At 40.4% G+C, this 19,819-nt stretch overlaps 1 protein-coding gene across 6 annotated transcripts in view; it reads right to left on the reverse strand.

Annotated features, from left to right (window-relative positions):
• tead1b (TEA domain family member 1b) overlaps nt 1–19,819 on the reverse strand; it is a 49,209-nt gene that overhangs the window by 19,374 nt on the left and 10,016 nt on the right. For all 6 annotated transcript variants that reach the window (XM_070958723.1, XM_070958705.1, XM_070958714.1 and 3 more), the window contains exon 3: nt 14,305–14,557. In XM_070958723.1, coding sequence (XP_070814824.1) covers nt 14,305–14,461 — 157 coding nt within the window. In that variant the 5' untranslated portion in view covers nt 14,462–14,557. The remainder of the gene's footprint in view (nt 1–14,304; nt 14,558–19,819) is intronic.

Raw genomic sequence — 19,819 nt, forward strand, 5'->3', positions numbered from 1 at the left:
TGCTCCTTTACGACGTCATTACACTCCATCTTTTGTTTTCATTGTGTTGACTGAGCAAAAAATAGTTAACAAAATTAACACTAAAAGATTCTACTTTTAGGGCCCATCCATCTCAGCAGCTCAAATGCATCATGTCATTGGTATGATTTCTTATGGTCAGTCCTGTCTACTTCTTGCCTTGATGGCTTTTTAGTTCTGAAAAATCTACACTACGACAACATTCAGTCGGTTTCTGGATGTTCTAAAGTAAAGTCCTGCAATTGCAGCAAAGGTCTGCAGAGGGTTGACAAAATTAACTCTTTATGGGATGTTCCTGTTACTCAAAGCAGCAGGAAAAGGATTAAATATTTATAGTCTGACCCGTGAGTAGATATGTGCTGTTGCAGCTGGAGAAGCCCTCCACCAGGCCAGAGTGAACTCTGAATCTCAATGACTCAGGAGGATCTGCCACATATGAATGGCACTCCAGCAGCAGCCCCACAAAGACATGGCAGCTCAACTTTCTCCAGACCATCCCAAAGCAGATTCCTCATTGATACAGAAATCCAATTTGGAGCTCAGCATCCATCCTCTAAGGAACCTGGGACAGGCTCCCTCTGCTGCATGTAACAATGGGGTATATTGTCACAGTCCACTGTGGACCAACCTCTGAGACACTTTACTCACGAATAACTTCAATCTCATCTCAGTCAACTTTTTTGAACTAAACTCTACAACCACGACAACACATTAACCAAGGAATAAAGTAAAAATGTACCTTCAGACATACTCTTTCTACAGCTACTGTCTGTCTTGTTTCTGCTATTCTGCCTCTGCTCTGCCACCTCATCTCCATACCTTCACCCGACCCACAAAGAACCATTTAAAAGGGAATATTTCTATATCCATTTACAGTAGGGCTGCAACTGACAATTACTTTCATTATTGATTAATGTTAATGCTTATTTTTTTGGATTAATCAATACATTGTTTGGTGAATAAAATAGTGAAAAATGGCAATTACAACAATTACAATTTTCTAAAGCCGAAGATAAAGGCTTCCAATGGTTATTCTGTCCAATCAACAATTCAGATCTCAGCGCAGGGCTGGACAATAAATGGAACTAATTCAATTCATTAAAAGTTCTGTTTTTGCACCAGTCGAGTTATTACAACATGCACAAAAAGGTTATTTTCAGTCAAAAAGAAACAGAAATTATTGCCGACTACATTAGCTATCTTGAGTCAAGGCAGTCTGGTAAACTGAGACATGAATAGCTGCACTATATGCATTACCCTGGATGTCCATGACTTAGCTGAAGCATCTAGCACTGACAGTACATGGTAGCATGGTATAACCTGTGCTTTTGATTTTGCATAACTGACAGCCTTGCATGCAGGTTCAAGGCTTTTCATCCTAAAAATATAATGTTTCAATCATGTTTAGTCTTCCAGCACTTTGTATGAAAAAAAAAATCTAAAAAGTGAATCATCCTCAACCTTGTGAAGAAACTGAGAATTTATTTCCTCACTCACTGATGGTCAATTTACTATCACATAAGACAAAGAAAATCAGCAGATCAGTTGGACCTGGGGAATGTCTGGGAGTTTTGCTGAGATTCATTATGTAAACAACATCTGGCCTCCTTCTGCCTCATATGACAATAAGAAAAAACACATGAGACAGTTTCATTTTTCTTTCCACAGTTTGGCTTCATATTATGTCAATTATAATTCACAATTGTGGGTTACTCAAATAGCCTGTCAGAATCCATGGATGATATCTGTAGTAATCATGACACCATGTTTTGAACATTTACAGAATTGGTCCACACTGAAGACAGCCAAGACAACTAAATTGTGTTCTTGTCCTTGACTTCTTTCCTCCTTCACTACCACCTCACTTTACCACAAAACCAAATGGGATCATCTTCTGTACTGATGAAAGTGTGATTCAGTGCAGTTATTTGTAAAAACCATTTATGCCCTCAAACTCAAAACTGTGTTCAAACATTAGTCAGTTCAACTGTAAGTGCTATTAGAGCCACTACAGGGCTTCTTGTTCCATTACACTTTTCATTTTTTTAAAGCGATGCCCTCCATCAGCCTGTTGATGTAAGGAGCATCGCAATAGAACAGAAATGTACAAGAGAACGTGGTTTTTCAATTAAGGAAAAGTAACAGTCATGCCATTTACTCCAGACACAGCACAGTTTAGGTTTACATTTCTGAACATCTGATTTCTGAACATCAGTTCAAGCAGTGAGTGCTAACAGAAGCCTTTGCTCTTCAGACCTAAGGGACTGACACCGAAATATGACCTTTCACGGTTGATGATTTCTGAGAAATGCTCTGTTATCAAACTATTGTAGCTGTGCTGGAAATATTCAAAGGCCCTGAAACCATGCATTCCCAATCACTGCCCTTTTACACCACATATGGATCTGTAAAATGGATCTGTATCCACATACGTTATCCTCCTTGAGATCAGATTTCCATCCTAAAACCTGTGCATGAGGAATCTAAGGTGGTGGCAAATCAGCCCCAGAATCCCTTTAAAAATCAGTGTTGTGAGTTGCTAAGTTGGGAAAAGCCTGTTGTAGTTTCCCACAGCCTGCGGAGATACACTCAAATGTCTTGTCTGTGAAGATTCTCAGTCATCCAGGTCATGGTTACATAGCCAGGATTACTGACAACCCAAGTGGCATCAAAGGACTTGAGAATGGCCCCACAGAGGTTAAATACAAGGGAGTCCCCACCACTGAACCGAAGAAGCCCCTTGGATAAGAGGTGCAATGTTTTTAAGTTTCTACAACCAAGTCCTGCTGCCCTTGATTCAACCCTTCTTGGATATTAAAATGTCTTCTTCTGTTTGACCAACTGTGAAACACCCAAACACATTCAGTTTACAACCACAAAAGGCAAAGACATCCAACTAGTTTTCATATATGTAAGGCTGGAACCAAAAAATACCTTGTTTTGTTGCTTAAATAAAATGACTGAAACAATTAATAGATTCTCAAAGGATATTTGCATATTAAGCTTTTTCAAATCACACTGAAAGGTTTGAGGGCTTGTAATTAATTTGTCCACAATCTAACATATACTTCTAAAAAAAATCTCCCAGCTTTTGAACATGTGCTCAAATTAATAATAGAGATTATAAAGGTCATCATTCAGCCATCAGACACGGAATAAGAAAAAATGTCATTTTACTTCTAACAATGGTCTGTGGTGAGAAGTCAACAAGACCTTAAGTCAGCGTTCCACTTGAACTGCTTTATCTGTGCATTAAAACAGGTTTTACAAAATCAATACCACAGATGGCTTGTTTTTCACATTTTTAAATTTCCATGGTAACTTCAAAGCACCAATCATAACTAAACACAAAGACTTGTCTTTGAATTCACCAGCAGAGCCTTTGTGCACCTGTGTAACATTAACACTGAGGCTAATTTAAGTAATGGCATATTAAACAATTTAACTGGCTTGGTTACGTCCTTTGAGCAGCAAGAACAATACTTTACTGCTCTGCTCAAGTTTTTTTTTCTTCCCCCCTTTTTAAAAGCATCCATTTCCTGTAACAGCACTTTTTTCTAATGCAGGCACAACCACAGTCACATCTGGCCCAGCACTCTGCCATGAGACGGCACTGGGCCTGGCCGAGAATCAGTCGGCAGATTGCCTACATCTGTGTGGCTTCTACCGCTCGGCTGTCTCTCTCTGCAGGGCCTGAGAGGGCAGCTTCACAGAACAGAGTACACATGTGATGCTGCCCGGACTGTGAGGACAGATCTATCATTAACCCTTCATTCAATTCATCACTTGTTTTCATTTGGTTAAACAGTGCTTATATTGGAAATGTGAATGAAACAGGCTGCAGATGATCAAAATGATCACGACCAATAACAGTAACATGCCTGGCTTTCTGAGGACATCTCATATTCTATGTATATTTATATCTAGATGTAATTTAATGCAATTTAATACCCATTTTTCCTTGATAAATTATAGTTTAAGATGCTTCATAGCTGCTTGGGAAAGGGAAGGTAATCCAGTGCTCACTCTTCTCCGCATTTTGAGACATATACTATAACTGATTCAACAGGCTGATTCTAAACGGAATATTTAGGGGAGTTTGAACTGTCGCTCAGACAAACAAGACGTGATGACATCACCTTGGGCTTTAGTAAACTGGGCCATTTTTAATTTTTTTCTGACATTTTATAGATGAACAATCATTGTAGGGCCCTATGAAATCCATCTTAGCTTTTTCCAGATTCCACTGATTTTTACTCTGAAAATATTAAAAATGTAATGAATATCAGTGAATTAGTTGTAGCACAACATGGCACTATTTTTCACCATGGATCTCTCCCTCTCTCCCTCTCCAACATCAGTGTGTGTCAATGAGACTAAAATATAGCAGCATATTTTTTTTCTGTTCATTTGGCTTAGGTTCTGTGAAAAAAAAAACACAACCACTTATAATGGTAGGGAAAACTCAGATTTTTATACATTACATCCACATTTTGTGCAATTTCTGCTGTATTCTGAGTTTTACAGTTGATGTTATTTTTATTATCACATTCTGCTCTTCAGTTTGTGTTTTCTGCATCATGGAAATCATAGGGCGCTACATTAGTTGCAGGTCTACTATACATCACAAAATTCTGAACAATACTAGGTTCTAAAGTAACAACCAATATCTAATATACTGCTGAAACAATCATATAACCATTTAGTTTTTGAGTTTTCAACTGTTGGTAAGGCAAACAAGGCAAACTGAAGATTTTACCTTCAGGTCGTGAAAACAGTGATTGGCAATTTTTATATCAACTAATCATCTTATCAAAAAAATTATCAAGAAATGAATCGATGTTTTGTTGCGGCGTGAAATAAATCACTTCCAACTGTTCATAATAACTCAAGAAATATTTCTGCAAGATCATTTATCAGTTTTTAATAAACATTTGATTTAGGCTGTTGGTACAAACTCATTTGTTTTCTTCCACTTTTAAAGTTATGTAGACCACAGCCCAGTATGCGTTTGTGTGTGTGTGTGTGTGTGTGTGTGTGTGTGTGTGTGTGTGTGTGTGTGTGTGTGTGTGTACATGTGTGTTTGTGGTAGGCCAACACAATGGCTCCAGCTTTCCTGTCATCCATGATAGATGACTCAAGGGTCTCAGGCAGACATTAGCATCACAAGAGACTAAACCAACAATATGAAGGCATTTGTCCCAGGTTTTGGGAATAGCAGGGGCAGGAAGCCTTTTACTTGCAATATCAATGGGAAACCACTGCTTGCCAAGTGAAGGAGAGCCTGTGACTTGAAAGAAAATTGACAGTTCCCTTTTTGGAGGGAAAACACCATGCTATCAGTTTAGCTTTATGTTAGCCCTGGCTGAGAGGCCAAAGACCATGCTGACAACTAGGTACCTGCATGGTGAATGATTTCACAGGAATATAACACATATAACTGGTGTGGTGAGAACACAATATGTTACTTATGTAACTGTAAGCTTAAACAATTAGAACTAAATATAAATGGTCCTCAGCTGTTCTTTACAAGTCTTTTCTCCGCCTTTTCATAATAATACAGGTCAGAGCTTCAGAGCACTCTGGCCTCTTCAGCAGGCAAATCTATTGAGGAAAAAAACAAGATGAATGTCTGCTGATCATAACACTTGACTACAGTCCACCATCTGTTCATTACAAGTGTTTTAACTTCCTGTATTGTTGGACTCTCGCACTGGAAGCGTGGGTCCATAAGAAAGACTTCAAGGCCAGACGTCGCATGCGTGACGCCACAATGATCACAAACACTAAAGCTATTCTCTGAGACACAATAGAAATCCCTCCTCCTCCTCCTCCTCCTCTTCCCACACACACACACACACACACACACACACACACACACACACACAATGCCTGTGGGCTAAAACGGAAAGGTTCCAACCCATATATGTTTTCATTACAAGGGCTCTGCATTTATGTATCATGTGTTTGATTCAGTTCCTATGATGTAAATATTATAACCAGGAATTATAGCATACACATAAATACATCTTTTCATTCTTCTAGCACTGGTGGTTTTGGCTTTTAACTTATCAGAATTAGAATTTCACACTTTTATGAGTTAGTGGAAGGTGATTATTATGGTAATCTGTTAACATACTCTCATTTACACATAGCAGTCGTTTTAATGTCTTGTAAAACTCTCACAGGCTCTTTCAGTTGTGGCCTCACATGTTCATGGGTGTTCCTCCCACATCCACAGGAAACAGCTCTATTCAGTCCTCATTTAGACAAGAAAAGCAGGGACACAGAAAAATGAAAGCCTACAATTAGAAGCAGTTCATTTATTTCAAAGCCTGAGAGTTTCTGAACTGAGGTAAGAAACAGAGTGTGGGTTTTCTGCTTCATGTCTATCTATTATTTTTTTTTTTTTACCTTTGACAACACAACATTTACCATAAAACTTGTCTGTATTTAACAGCCATGGCAGCATTGCTTAGGTTTTTTTATTTTTTTGCCATATGTGCTTTGATTTGCATAGAAGGCCACTGTCTTAACAGTACTGACCTTGTTAAGAAAGCATAGGTACACATTTCTGGTGAAAAGATTTTTTTTTATTACATCAGTATTTATCAGTACACAAATACAAAACAGGACAAAAAGGAGCAAATCTGAGCTGCAATATCTTCAAAGTCATTTTGTTTCACTGGCCTAGTTTCCATCCAAATTTGACACAAATCTAAAAAAAATGGCAACAAATATGCAAATTATTAATTTCCTTTGACTATTGTTATTCAAATATTAGGACTTAATTGAACTGATATAAAGTTAGTGCAGCTAATTACTTCAGTCAGGTGCCATTAAACCACAGCTGAAGAGGATACAGCGAGATGTGTGTTTGTTTCATGTACTAATTCGAGAAAGATTACGGTTTCCTCATTGCTTCACACAAATCTTATGTTTTGGTCTGCCATAATTTTTCATGTCTCCAGTGGAGCAAAAGCTTTGGTGGACAGTGAAGTCAAACTCTACACGTACGACATGATTAACTGGCCAAGTCTGTTTCCATAGTACTTTGCTGTGTTTTGGTTTTATTGATTATTGATTTCCAATATCAATATTTCCACATTTTCCCCCAAATTTCTGGTATTTGAACTCAGGATTTTTTATGTACAATTAGAAAACATGCATAGAGACAGGTAGATGGAAACACACTTACTGTGACCTGCAACTTGTGATTTAAAAATCCAGCCATGGCAAAACTAAGTTCTCTATATAATGCAGTGTGCAGCGGTAATTAACAGCTCTTTAAAAATCTATTTTTTTTCTCTGGACACCAAAAGAAATCAATAGTTAACTTCAAATGACCTTATTGAGCTGGATAAAAGGCTTTATTGCAGGGGCTGGGTCAGGAGCGGTTGAGCTAATGTGTTAGTTGAACAGTGGGGGATTAAAGGTGAGGTGTTCTCTCAAAATCTTACAAGACATCACAAAGCAGCAGGTCACTAACCTGAGCCTTCCTGGAGACACTGAGAGGATTACAGCAGCCAACCTCTGCTGAACTGTGCCTGTATTCAGACGGGGCTGAGGAGGCAAAGACAGCCTCTTTATCACTCAGCAGGGTCCAGCCCATTCTATTTCCTCTCTCCCTGCTGTACACCTCAAACAAGACCAGAGCTGAAACCTGCTAGTCCCAACTCTGTGCAATATACTCACAGGGGACCAATTTGCACAGGCAGCCCTTGTCTGAATCACTCTATCAATTAGGAGCCACTGTGTTTATCATCACATACATTATTGTAGAGGTTGGCCTGGTCATTGTGTTGAGGTGTGCCTCTCAGGAGAGGAAAAGGGATGAAATAAATGACCAGGGAGTGAAGCCACAGTTGGACAGGCTGCTGGACTAATCTGAAAGGACGGCTGTAATTATGAGTCTCCCGAGGAACTGGCTGTGTGGCAAGTCCAATGTGTGAACACAGCGCTAACAGTCAAGGAAGGTGCACTGCCCCCCTTCTCCACAACAAAGTAAGACACTGAGTCAAATCAATATTTTCAATCTCTCGGGATCAATTCAGCATCTGAGCACAAAGGAAGATATGTTGACTGCGACCAATATGTTTAAATGAAAAGCCAAACTTTGTGGTCATGACGGGCTCTTGTGCCTCACGTTCTTTTGTAATTGTGAGTGCAAGCCAAGAGAGTCTTGACAGCAAGTTGCAATTGAATCCAAGTTTGGAGAGAAGCAAAGTCTCAAACAGTTAATGGAAACGCTCCTGATAATCACAACCTAATAGACATGCACTTACTATTACATTACACAGATAATGATAGGATTGGTCATATATGATATGGGAGTCAGACCATAACAAAGCATTGAGTATGATAATTTTATGGCTGTGGTTACAGTCTTCCTTTGTTTCCAGAGATGGTGTTCAGTGTTGAGAGACCTTTTTCTTTTGCACAAACCGCAAAGGAAGAGATGAAGGTCTCTGTTCGCCGTGGAGTGAGGGTCCCTGCGCTCTGGACGAGAAAATAACACTGGCATTCAGATTCCATTCATATGCTGATTACACAAAATGGCCCCATCCGTATGAGATGACCTCATCAGAATAAAAGTGTTTCATCAGTGGAATATGATGTAATCAGCACCAAACAGATGATTTCTTGAAGAGAACACAAAAGTGACACTGCAGCTTTAAGAAGCTCAGAGACTCACTGTGTTTTAGTCAAACAAAAGCAGCCAATTGGGAGCATGCAACTTGAAACCAGAAGCCCGCCTCAGAGGGCCTCACACAGACCTCAGAGCAGGGACACACCCCATGTACTCCTGATTCAGGAAGGCAGAGAGCCACAGCCTGCTATCCAACCATTCAGGGCAAACACTTCCACACAGACCGACAGAAAATCACAAACAGACACAATGAGCATTTTGTTTGGCTTTTTTCTCAGGCTGTTCTGGAAAAAAACAGAACTAGGACTACATTCCTAAAACATTGAAACAATCACAAATGCTAATTTGGCATTTGCATTTAGGGTGTTGCAGCATACCATTTGATCGAGAAAGCAATTCTCTCTGTCTCACAAAGTCAACTCTTTTTGTACTATCCAATCCTTCCTCACTGACATCTCATCACAGTCTGGGCAGCATCAGTGCTGCTTACACCTTGAGCCCCTCTATCATCACCACTGTTCACAGTGAGCAGCCCCGTGAGCCATGAACCGCCAACAACACAAGGCTGTGGGCAGGAGACTGGAAGCTCACATCATGTTATGCTTGGTCACCACATCATGGGTATGAGTTAGAGCTGAAATCTGCCCTCTGAACAGACTGCCATGAAATAATATGCACTTCAAAATCAATTCTGCTGCTCAGCAACAGGGAGCTCTAAATGTAGATCCATTTTGGGGCTGAGTCTCATTAACTGCATGTTCTCAGAGACACAGAAACACACATGGGTCAAAGGCTGAACATACATTGGAATTGAAACAAACAAAACAAGTGAAATTAAGATCTCAAATCATCTATTGCCTTTGTGTTTCTGTCGGCTGTTGTCCAAACACTCTGACTCTGGCATTTTGGATCTATGTGTGCCACTCATTTGCGGCGCAAAACAACAGGTGCAGAAGGGTGTCAGCAAAAGGCGTGTTGACAGGGACATGAAAAGATCACATAAAAACATATACTATTTGACTTACACAGCTGTTGTGGGTGCCTTGGAACCCTGAATAATTCATCATCCAAATTAAAGAGTGTTTCACACCACTGGAGAGAGAGGAGGACAAACTGATACATCTTTCATACTTCATGTATGATGCTCTCTAGTGAACATGCTTTCAAATGATGCGGACCATTCATATGAGACCGCCATCACTGGTTAATCCCTGGCTGTCTGTGACTGTTCCATACACCTCACTGCTAGATGGCAGAATTACATAGAGTTCCTGTTTATTTTCTATCTCTTGCTCACAATCTCTTTATCTCTTTTTCTTCTCCTTTTTAATATACTGTATTACATACTGTATTAACATCAATAACATATTCCTATCCGCAAACCTGAGTACAGCAGTGTCTGAGAGTGTTCCATCCTGTTCGAGAGAGGACCACAAAACCAGTTCGATTCATGCTTGTTGACCCATTCGCATCGACTGTAGGCGCACTGTTTGATCCTTGTCACTATTTAAGGTTGAAAGACGTCATCCCCATAGCAACCCACGGTGGCTAAATAACCAGTTTGTCACAACCCTAAAATCTGGAATCATAATTCAAAAAGACACTTTTCTTTCCCTCATCATACCTGCATCAATACTATTTACACTTTCAACAGTTACTCCTTTTGAGGAAGACATAAAATAATTGGACTTTTTTCACTACCATGTGTGTGAAAACACAGTAGTCTTACACTGACAATGGCAGGGGAACAAATGAGGGATTATTCTGGAGGTGTGTGATGCCTCTCCTGCAATGAAGTTCCTCACACTCCATTCTGAGTGAATGTAGGTGACTCGGGGAGCCTGAGCTGATCCCAAAATTCCTCATTATCCGCCCAGCAGGGAGGAGCAGGTCCGCTCGCTCTGTCTCAGAGCATTCTCGGCCCGATGAGACAAGCCCCAGAGGAGCACAGTGCTGGGCCATCGGGGGCAAGCCAGGTCTGCTCATTATATCTAACTCATCCTTGGCATCTCTGCAAACCAAGTGCCACTTAGTTCCCACAGGGGGGGTCTGGGCTGGATCACTGACGAGATGGCAGAGCAAACAGCAGAGTGGTAATGCAAAAAGCTTTAAATCAAAAGAGATGTGCGGACAGTAGCATAGTGTCCAGCAGTCCATCTACAAGGTACATATCACAAAATAAACGGGTGCTTCACTTATTTGGTGATGGCATTTCTTATGTTTAGGATGAATGTGTGCAATTAATGGTATAACTGCTGCTCGTGTTTATCAGAAACAGACTTATAGCAGGCAAAATGAGATGTTTAAAAAGCACCTGAAAGGACGCCACCATAAGCATTTGAAAAGACTTTCAGATACAACTGGTGGCCCTGTCTGTCGCAGAAATAACAAGAAAAACACCACATGGTTATGGTATAGCCTACAAGTACAAATTTACATATTTTTTGTGAGTAGATGGAAATCTGCGATTCCTTTTTTTTTTTTTTCAACAGTAACTGAGAAAAATTCGCCAATGTCATTTAGCTTGCGGGGCAAGTGCAAATACATAACTCAATGAATAAACATACAATTTGAGTGAAGCGTGTTGTTTCATTTATCAACTCTATTTCTGGGATAAATGAATGCAGCCTAGCACAGCAGGTGCATTATGCAACTGCAGAGTCTTAGGCCTTTGGCTAGGGGCCAGTGCCCTCTATTTCCCTTTACTTTTTAAAATATTCTCCTAAGTAAACTCTGGGGCCACGGCAAGTGCTGGTTGATGCGGTCTATGCAGATACGGTGTCTTCTACCGCCTAAGACAACGGGCACAGCGCCAGCTAACACTGGTCTCAGCATATCCGAAACACTTCAGGTAAACAGGACAATAAGCTAAGAAGAAGAAATTAGCAATTGTTTTGTACTGCAACACAGTTGCTATAGAGACTGTTGCTAATTAACTGCACTCTACCCCAGGATAACAAAGGGCTTAAGGGCACTCAGGGCGGCTCCTCTTGTGATGAGCTCTGTGTATGGAACACTATGCCATCCCCAGGGTCCCTCAACTACAAAATACCTGTCTCCTTGTAGACAACTCTCATCTCAGATGCCACGAGAGGTTTTGTGTTCACCACACTGTCTGTGGCTGTAATAACCCCCATGGACCTGGATTTAAGCCCTGCGTTGGTTAGTTGAACCCTTCCCTTCTTCTAAGGCGAATCACTGGATATTTTAAACAAATCAATCCCTTGTAGCAGCATGGAGGACCACTTCATTGGTTACTTATCATCTCTGATGGTATTCAAAAGAGTTGGCGAGGGGCACTTCAAAAAAACTGAGGCATCCTACCAAGAATACACACTCACATGACAAAGACAGCATCTTTGTTTTTATAGAAGGCATGCAGCCAGGGTTTGGGTCTCATTCAACATTTCTAAAAAAGCTGCCTATTTATAATTGACTCCTGCATGCAAGACTGTCTTTGCATTAAATGTCCTGCACATAGCAGGCGTGAAAATTTATTGGATTATTTTGACATAAAGACGAATAAGGGAATGTACAGCTGCACCAAATCTGCATTAGTAAGCCTTTTGTGAGATTTGCACAAAAAAACTGTAAATGCACTGAGTTCGTATATGGCCTCACGTCATGATTTCTGGGATGTAGCTGCAAAACATTTCTAACTTCAGAGTGAATGTAGGCATCAGCACTTATTGTCCTGATGCCTCCAAATGTCACCATTTCTGGTGCTACAATGACAATTTGACTGTGTACACACTGCATACAATGTAATAACGCCATCCAAAATCCACTCAATTGTTCCTAATCTAATTTTACATTGTGCTCTAATAATAAACTGTCTATTCAAAATGAAATCTGGCTGCTTTTTTTGTTCTTCAAGAAAGACTCATGGCACCTTTAATGCCTTCCTAGCTTTGGGAGATTGTCACAGTTTATGGCATGATGGGATTGGCACTGGGATGCAACCACAGTTGCAGGGCTGAACAACGAGCCCCTGAGAAAGCACCCATAGATCAGACTGATACCAATCTGTTGTCTGTTACAAAAGTCCCAACAAACTCTGATATGTTAGGAGAGGGGACTGCATGTATGATTCTACCTTTAATCTCAAAAGAAAAGATCAAAAGAAGGTACTTCCCTGTTTTTCTACAGCTCTTTGCACACACAGCAGCTAAAAAACAGCAGTATTGTCATCATTTTGCAACATGGAACCATACTCTAGGTTTCCCAACTGCATCCTTTCAGTGTGCACACTGGAAGATGAAAGAAATTCATTTTGGTATTGTGTCAAACAGTTCTGACTCAGTAATGGCAGAAAAGGCAGCCCAATGATTCTGCTACTAGTGAGACAATGTGTAACCAGATACAGAGCACATCTGGCAGGACGAAGCTCTATTCAACACTGCAGTTGTCCCTTCAGCAGATTTTGAGGTAGATTCAAGCCCACAAAAACAAAGCCATTTTTTTGCGTTTGTTATTAGGCTTTTAAATCTATCTTAAGCGACAATATCCTGAGAGTCCAAAGAAAGAAAACTTGAGAGCACTCAGCACTGCTTATTTATAACTCTAGAGAAACCAAATTGTCATGCTCTAATCCAAAGCAGAGGGGCAGCTTCTCTGTATGGGGATGAGGGAATAGGAGGAAGGGACAGTGGGGAGGGTCCTGTTGTCTGGACCCACATCTTTGCAGTGGCAGCTGAGAGGTTTCACTGCAACTCCTAGAATTTACATTTTGTTTGGCCGGAGGGGTCACATGACAGCTGCAAGCGAATGCTCTGAGGGGCTTTCTGCTTTCACTTGACACTGACAGGCTGTGAGACGGTCCAACACCAGAGAGAGAAAATATTCCCTCTTTCCATGACATCACCCAGCCAGAAATGGAGGGAAATGGAGGGGGGAGAGGGGGCACAGCTGGTGGCAGTCGCAGTACCATCTGCTACTGACTAATAGTTCATGCTGCTTTACTTATAAACTTGCACTTCTGCGAACCAGACTAGTGGCTATATGGTGACCATCACAGAGCCCACCACTGATAAATTTGAGATGGGAAGTCTTATAATATTACATTACTCGGCAGAGTTTTTTTTTTTTTCTTTCTTTTTAAAGGAATTGTTCACCAACTGGGCTTATTCCCATTTTTGTAGCGATATAAATGAGATGAATACCGCTCACTTGTCTGTACACGAAATATGAAACTACAGCCAGCAGTGAATTCATGCAAACACATACGAGAAAAAAACGAGAGGTTTTGCAGGGGGTTATGTTTCAGCCTCTTGGCTAGACACAGTTATTTCCTGGAAGCCAAGAAATAGTCTCATTAACGACCCCTTTTACCTTTAACGGTTTTAACTTTTTATGGTTTAAACAAATGAGATGTAACATGTTAATTAGTGAGCTTTAGATGTGCTGGCAGGTGTGTTATGTTACCTTCACACAGAGCCAAACTAGCTGTGTCCTCCAGCTTCCAGTTGTCATATTAAGCTTAGCTACACACATAAGGGTGGTATCAAAATTCTCATCTAGTTATTGGCAAGAAAGTAAAAATAAGCATAAACCTCAGAAGGTTCCTTCAAGTGCCTTCAGTTCTCACCTATCAGAAAAACATGTTACAACCACCACTCACACACATCTGTACTCACCATACATCTTTCCCTCATCAGAGAGGATGATCTTCCTACGTCCACAAGGAGGATAGATGGCCAGGGCCTCCTGGAAGCTCTGTTCAATATCAGGGCTCCACACCCCCTCGGCATCATTGTCTATGGGCTTATCTGCCGAGTCGCTCATCCTCTCCATGTCCTCGGCAGGGCTCTCGCTGCCGCTCCAACTGCTGGGATCAATCGTGGCGGTTGGGCTCTCCAAGCTGAAGCCTGGAGCAGACTAGGGAGAGACCTGGAATTCCCAAATAAACAAACAAACACAACCAAATGGTCACTCTCCATAACAGGGGAGCAGACGTCTGCGTCCAAGAAAACAACACAGTACACAGGTTAGTTGAGAGTACAATATGGAGCAGAAGTTGTCAAACAAGCTTGGACATCACCAAGAATGATTGCCATGAACATGTTCATGGACTTGTTCCACTTCCTTCTTATTAAATGACAGGACACATCACATTTCAGGCTTTTAGAGACCAAATCAATGCTTCAGACTATGATGGAAATGCACCCCATGCATGAAAGATGACACAAAACACCGCACAGGTTAAAACAGTCATGGAGCAACTACAAGGTAGTCACTGGTTAATTTGTACATAACCTGGCTCAATATTTTTGAATTATATTCTGAAACTTACATCAGCACCTGTGCAGTAGCTTTTACTTTTATATATTTTCACAAGCTGTAACATGAATCACTTCAGAACTGTCATCCTAACGTTGCTGGTTTGATTTCTGGAGTTATAAATCTAGGTAGGGAAATGAGAGAGCAGCGTATGACTCTCTGACGCAAAGGCCCAGACTGTGGTTGTAGTTGGCAGCTTCCACGTGTACACGTGAAGTAAGACATTAAAAAAAAAAGCATTTATGTTCAGCCAGACGATGCTGCATAAATTAAATCTTGGGGGAAAGCATGGAGGCCACTCATCTGGAAAGCTAATGTCCACCACAGCAATCACCTCATGATGACACATAGAAAGCAGAAACTTTTTTCTTTTTTGAGAGAAAGAAAGGATGCAGGCATGACAAGAAAACTACTGTTTACAGACTAGGGCACAATCCAAGAACCAGCCCCCTTTCTGCATCTTACTGAGCGCTTCACACAGCTGGAGAAAGTCTCATCTCACCAGCGGCTATTGACAAGACCAACAAGCTCCTGGGTGAATCCGCAGCTAATAAACTGACGACTGCATCATTATGCGGTAACACAATCTGGAGCAGATTTGCTGCATGTCCAGTAACATAAAACACCGGACTATTCCTCATACAATGGGAAATGACTATTACACACTACAACTTCATGAATGTACAGATGTGACTAATCGTGGAATTTCACTGGGCACCAGCGGAGCATGTGTGCGGTAAAATGAGACTGAGCAGCCCTGCGGTCAGTATACACTGTGTGGCCATGAATGGAAAGCATTTTGCACATCAGCAGCCACAGAGTTTGACCCAGGACTTAAAGTCATTTTGAAAGAGATTATGAAGATAGTTAAATTACATTTGAAAAGAAATTACCTGTGTTGAGATATGCGGTGAGAAACATACATCCTTTGTTATGAGTTTATACTTATAAAATTTGTGTGCTGGCCTAAGGGGTGGACAATAGACATGCACAGGGTTCTGCTTATACTCCATTCGGTACGTGTATAAGTGAGTGTTCATGCACTTTTGTCAGCATGCGCATACACTCCACACAATAATACATTCTGAGAGCAAGCAGGCTTTTGGGGACCTTTGATGCCACACAGATGTAGAAACTATAAATTGGACTTTACAAGGGAGTAAGTGCTATCAGAAAGAAAGTTTTTCTAAGAACTTGCCAGTCCTCATCTATTTGTTAAATGGGCTGTCTTTCAAATGCTGATACACAGGTTAACACCTTGCATGTGGCCATGCAAGAAAAAAGAAAACAGTTCAAGCTAACTGGTAAACTCAAAGCATGCAAGACAAAACATCTTAATTAGAGGTAGATAAATAATGTCTACAGGTGAGTGAATGTTAGAGCTGAACAAAAAAGCATGGAGGAGTACAAGGAAGGCCCGTCTTCTGCTAGACAGGCTCTCTGACCAGCTCCCCGAGGGAATTGGCAAAGCAACAAGTGGATGAGACATCCATGAGTTGGAGTACTTCTCAGCTGACCACCAGCCAAAAAGGAAATTCTCCAACAGGCTGTATATAATAGACTGAATTCAGCTGCATGTCTTAGCTTATACTGCTTCATTCACACTGTGCCACCTGCCACTGTTATTTTTTTACCTAAACACAATAGGATATGAGCCGTTTCTGAGTGCATGGCAGTCCTGTGGCTGATGGAGGTCAATGTGTTCGGTGAGTTCACCACACAAAGCGACACTGTCCTCTGTTTTGGTTACATGCAAACATTCCTTAACATGTTTACTGAATGTTACTGTCATTTTTTTTCCTACAGTCAAACTCAAGGCCAAACACAGAAACAGACTCGACATCCAATATATAGTCTTAGTTTGCGTCAGCTATCAAACTGTTCACGTCTTTACCTTAATTCATGATGAAAAATACTTTTATGTTTTACTTCCTTTACTAATAATTCACTGGCATTTCTCTCTTTTCTTAATCTCTCCCCTTTTTCCAGACAACTGCTTCCTCCCTGAGCAAGATCCTATTCAAGCAGCACAAGCTGTCAGGAAGTGGGAATCGTAGCATATGTTTCTTCCAGCATGTCAGTTCATGAGGGGGAAAGGGGGGATGGGAGCAAGCTGTTGGGGGAAAAAAAAACTCCCAGAGAGCAGAGAGAGCTTTTACTGAATTCCGTTTTTGTGTGCTGACTGCTGACACTGCAGAACGAACTCACAAACTGATGAGGGAGGGGGAAAAAAAAATTCCCATTTCAACCACTAAAAGCCTGGGACTCTTTCTAGATGTGCTCCTCTCATCCCAACCAAATGATGAACTGTGCTCGTAATCACTCCCAGCTTTCATTTTCATAGCGAGATGGAGTTGTGAAGAAAATATTTGTTTCTCTCCTCATCAAGTCCAAACACTGAATTACAGACGAATTTGTAAAAGCTGAAGTACTGTTAAAAAATTCCATGACTTCGTAAAGATATATTTCTCTCCAGTTGATGTTAGTATGTTTCAATAAAGCTTTCTAATATCTAGTCCACTGAAACATTCTTTGTAACATTTTAAAAGCACAAACTCGCTCATAACTTTATCAAAACATACCAAATAAAAACAAATATTTCAGATGAACGATCAATCAAGAGGTCTTTTATCCATAAGTTGACTAACATTTTTTGTGTGTCCTTCTAAACCTCTTATGAAAAACATGTGTTTTTCCTGTGAGCGCTGTTGTGTACAATGAACTGATAAAGTGACATGTTGAGCAGTCTTTAGTGACTTTGTGGCTCTGTCCATCACAACAGATTGAGTCTTACACACTGATGTTTCCCTCCTCTGCGGGTCCTTGGCTCTGACCACACCAGGAAATGAATAGTTACAGTAACATGCAATTAATTGTTAAACCTGAACTCTACTTACTATCCTACCTGACAAAAAGACACTTGCGTAATCACATAATCAATTTAGAGCTGGAATAATGAATCAATTAGCGGATTGACAATTAGTAATCAAATAATAGGCAGATTAATCAATAGTTAAAATAATCATTCATTGTAGTCCTATATCAAACTATTGTTGACGAATGCTCTCCCCTAAATTATAATGGAAACACTGTGGTTTTGGTTCATTCAAGAGCACAAGCCAATATATTTCCCTAGCAATTATTTGTCCTGATCCTACAGGCAGATGTGTTATAGATATTCCAGAGAGGGAAGAGAAACAAAAAGCCAAGATCTTGAAGTTACTAGATCACTGAGCATGTCTCAAATCAGTCAGCTCAGATAAACATTAATATGTCTTTTCTACAAAATGACCCCATAAACAATGTTTCTCCAGAGGGCTTTTTCTCTAATATGAGATCAAATGTGTCTTCAGGATGCTGATCATTATCTGTGGGAAATGAAACAAGTCAACCGAAACAGATAACACAACAGCACAACGCTGAATGAACTGACTTTTAACTTCGATCCTACTCCTCTTACAGCAACAATTGTTAGATTTGTGTATCATCATATAATTTCCCAATGTGTATAATAATCTGACATGGTTGGGGGCAGTGGTTCAAGTGCTCCTGTTAGGGTGTCAATACATGGCAACAATCCTTTAGACCTCAGGGGATTCAAGATTTCCAGGAAAGTAAGTCTCACTCACAAGTGAAGCAATAAAAGTTAGGCCTACAAGCCGCACAGAGGTTCTAAAACAATCACTGTAGCCTGAAACCACCACGCTGTGTTACACAGAATGCTGCATCTTCCTATTCTCTCCAGTCATCCAGAGCTCCTGCCATAGGCTTCATGCACATTCACACCGAGATACATTTTCTTCAAAAACTACATTTGCAAGCTGGTCCTTCCAATTTTATCTAAGCAGCACAAAGCCTCAAATGTTTCAAAAGTACGTTTTGCGTACTTTTTTCCAAACAAACTGGTTGATTTGACCTGTTTCTATCTTGCATTCTAATATGGCCGACTTGTGAATTAAAAAAATTCGCTTTCAGGGAATCACGCTTCTTCATACAGATCCTTTCTAAAACACTTTGAGACTACATTTTCAACAAATTCAGAAAGCTGTTTGGGCTGAAAAATGTCATTCAACTTAAGCTCGGTGGCTGCAAATAGCAGATGTTTGGAAAATGTGCAAACTAATCATTTATATGAACATGAATAAAACATGGGTGCAGACTAATGCAACATTTTTCCAACCATAAATAATTTATTGACAGATTCAAGAATTACTTGTTAACAAATATTACATGATTATAAATTATTAGCAGCGTCATGAGAACTTCATGGCTTCTTGCAAAAGGTTATGTGAAGCTGCATGTGGTAACACTGGATGATGTTCAAAATAATGGTATTCCTTCATTATGAACTGACAGCCTGTTTTGTGCTGCAGAACCAGCTCTTATTTGTTGGTCCAAAATATTTTATGGTTTGGTTGATCTGTGGAATTATTACCCTTTTTCATTCATTCATTCAGTATCAGGAAACTGAAAAATCAACCTATATATTGAACTATTAAACTGATACTTTATTTGTATCCTCTAATGTCAAATGGGGTTTGTTGACTTGCTCTCATGCAAACAAAGATGAAATAATACAGGATGAAAGACATCCCCATCCTTTCTATGCATCAGGCGACATCAATCGGATGCTTTTGCTGCGTGCAGCATGTGAATGACCTGGCAGAGTTGTCATCGAAGTCAGTCTCTCAGTGCCGCAGCATCTGTGGACTAATTATGTCCATCAAAAGAAGGTATGAATGTCACCCATCAAAACAGTTGTGTCTTACAGATAATTACATACTTCTGTCTTTGTAGAGAGCACACCATAGAAATGGTCTTATTTGTGAGATGCAGGGTGGAGATGGCCTGCAAAGCAATAAGTGAACATGG

The sequence above is a fragment of the Chaetodon trifascialis genome, chromosome 1, assembly GCF_039877785.1.
Source record: "Chaetodon trifascialis isolate fChaTrf1 chromosome 1, fChaTrf1.hap1, whole genome shotgun sequence".
Classification (NCBI taxonomy): domain Eukaryota; kingdom Metazoa; phylum Chordata; class Actinopteri; order Chaetodontiformes; family Chaetodontidae; genus Chaetodon; species Chaetodon trifascialis.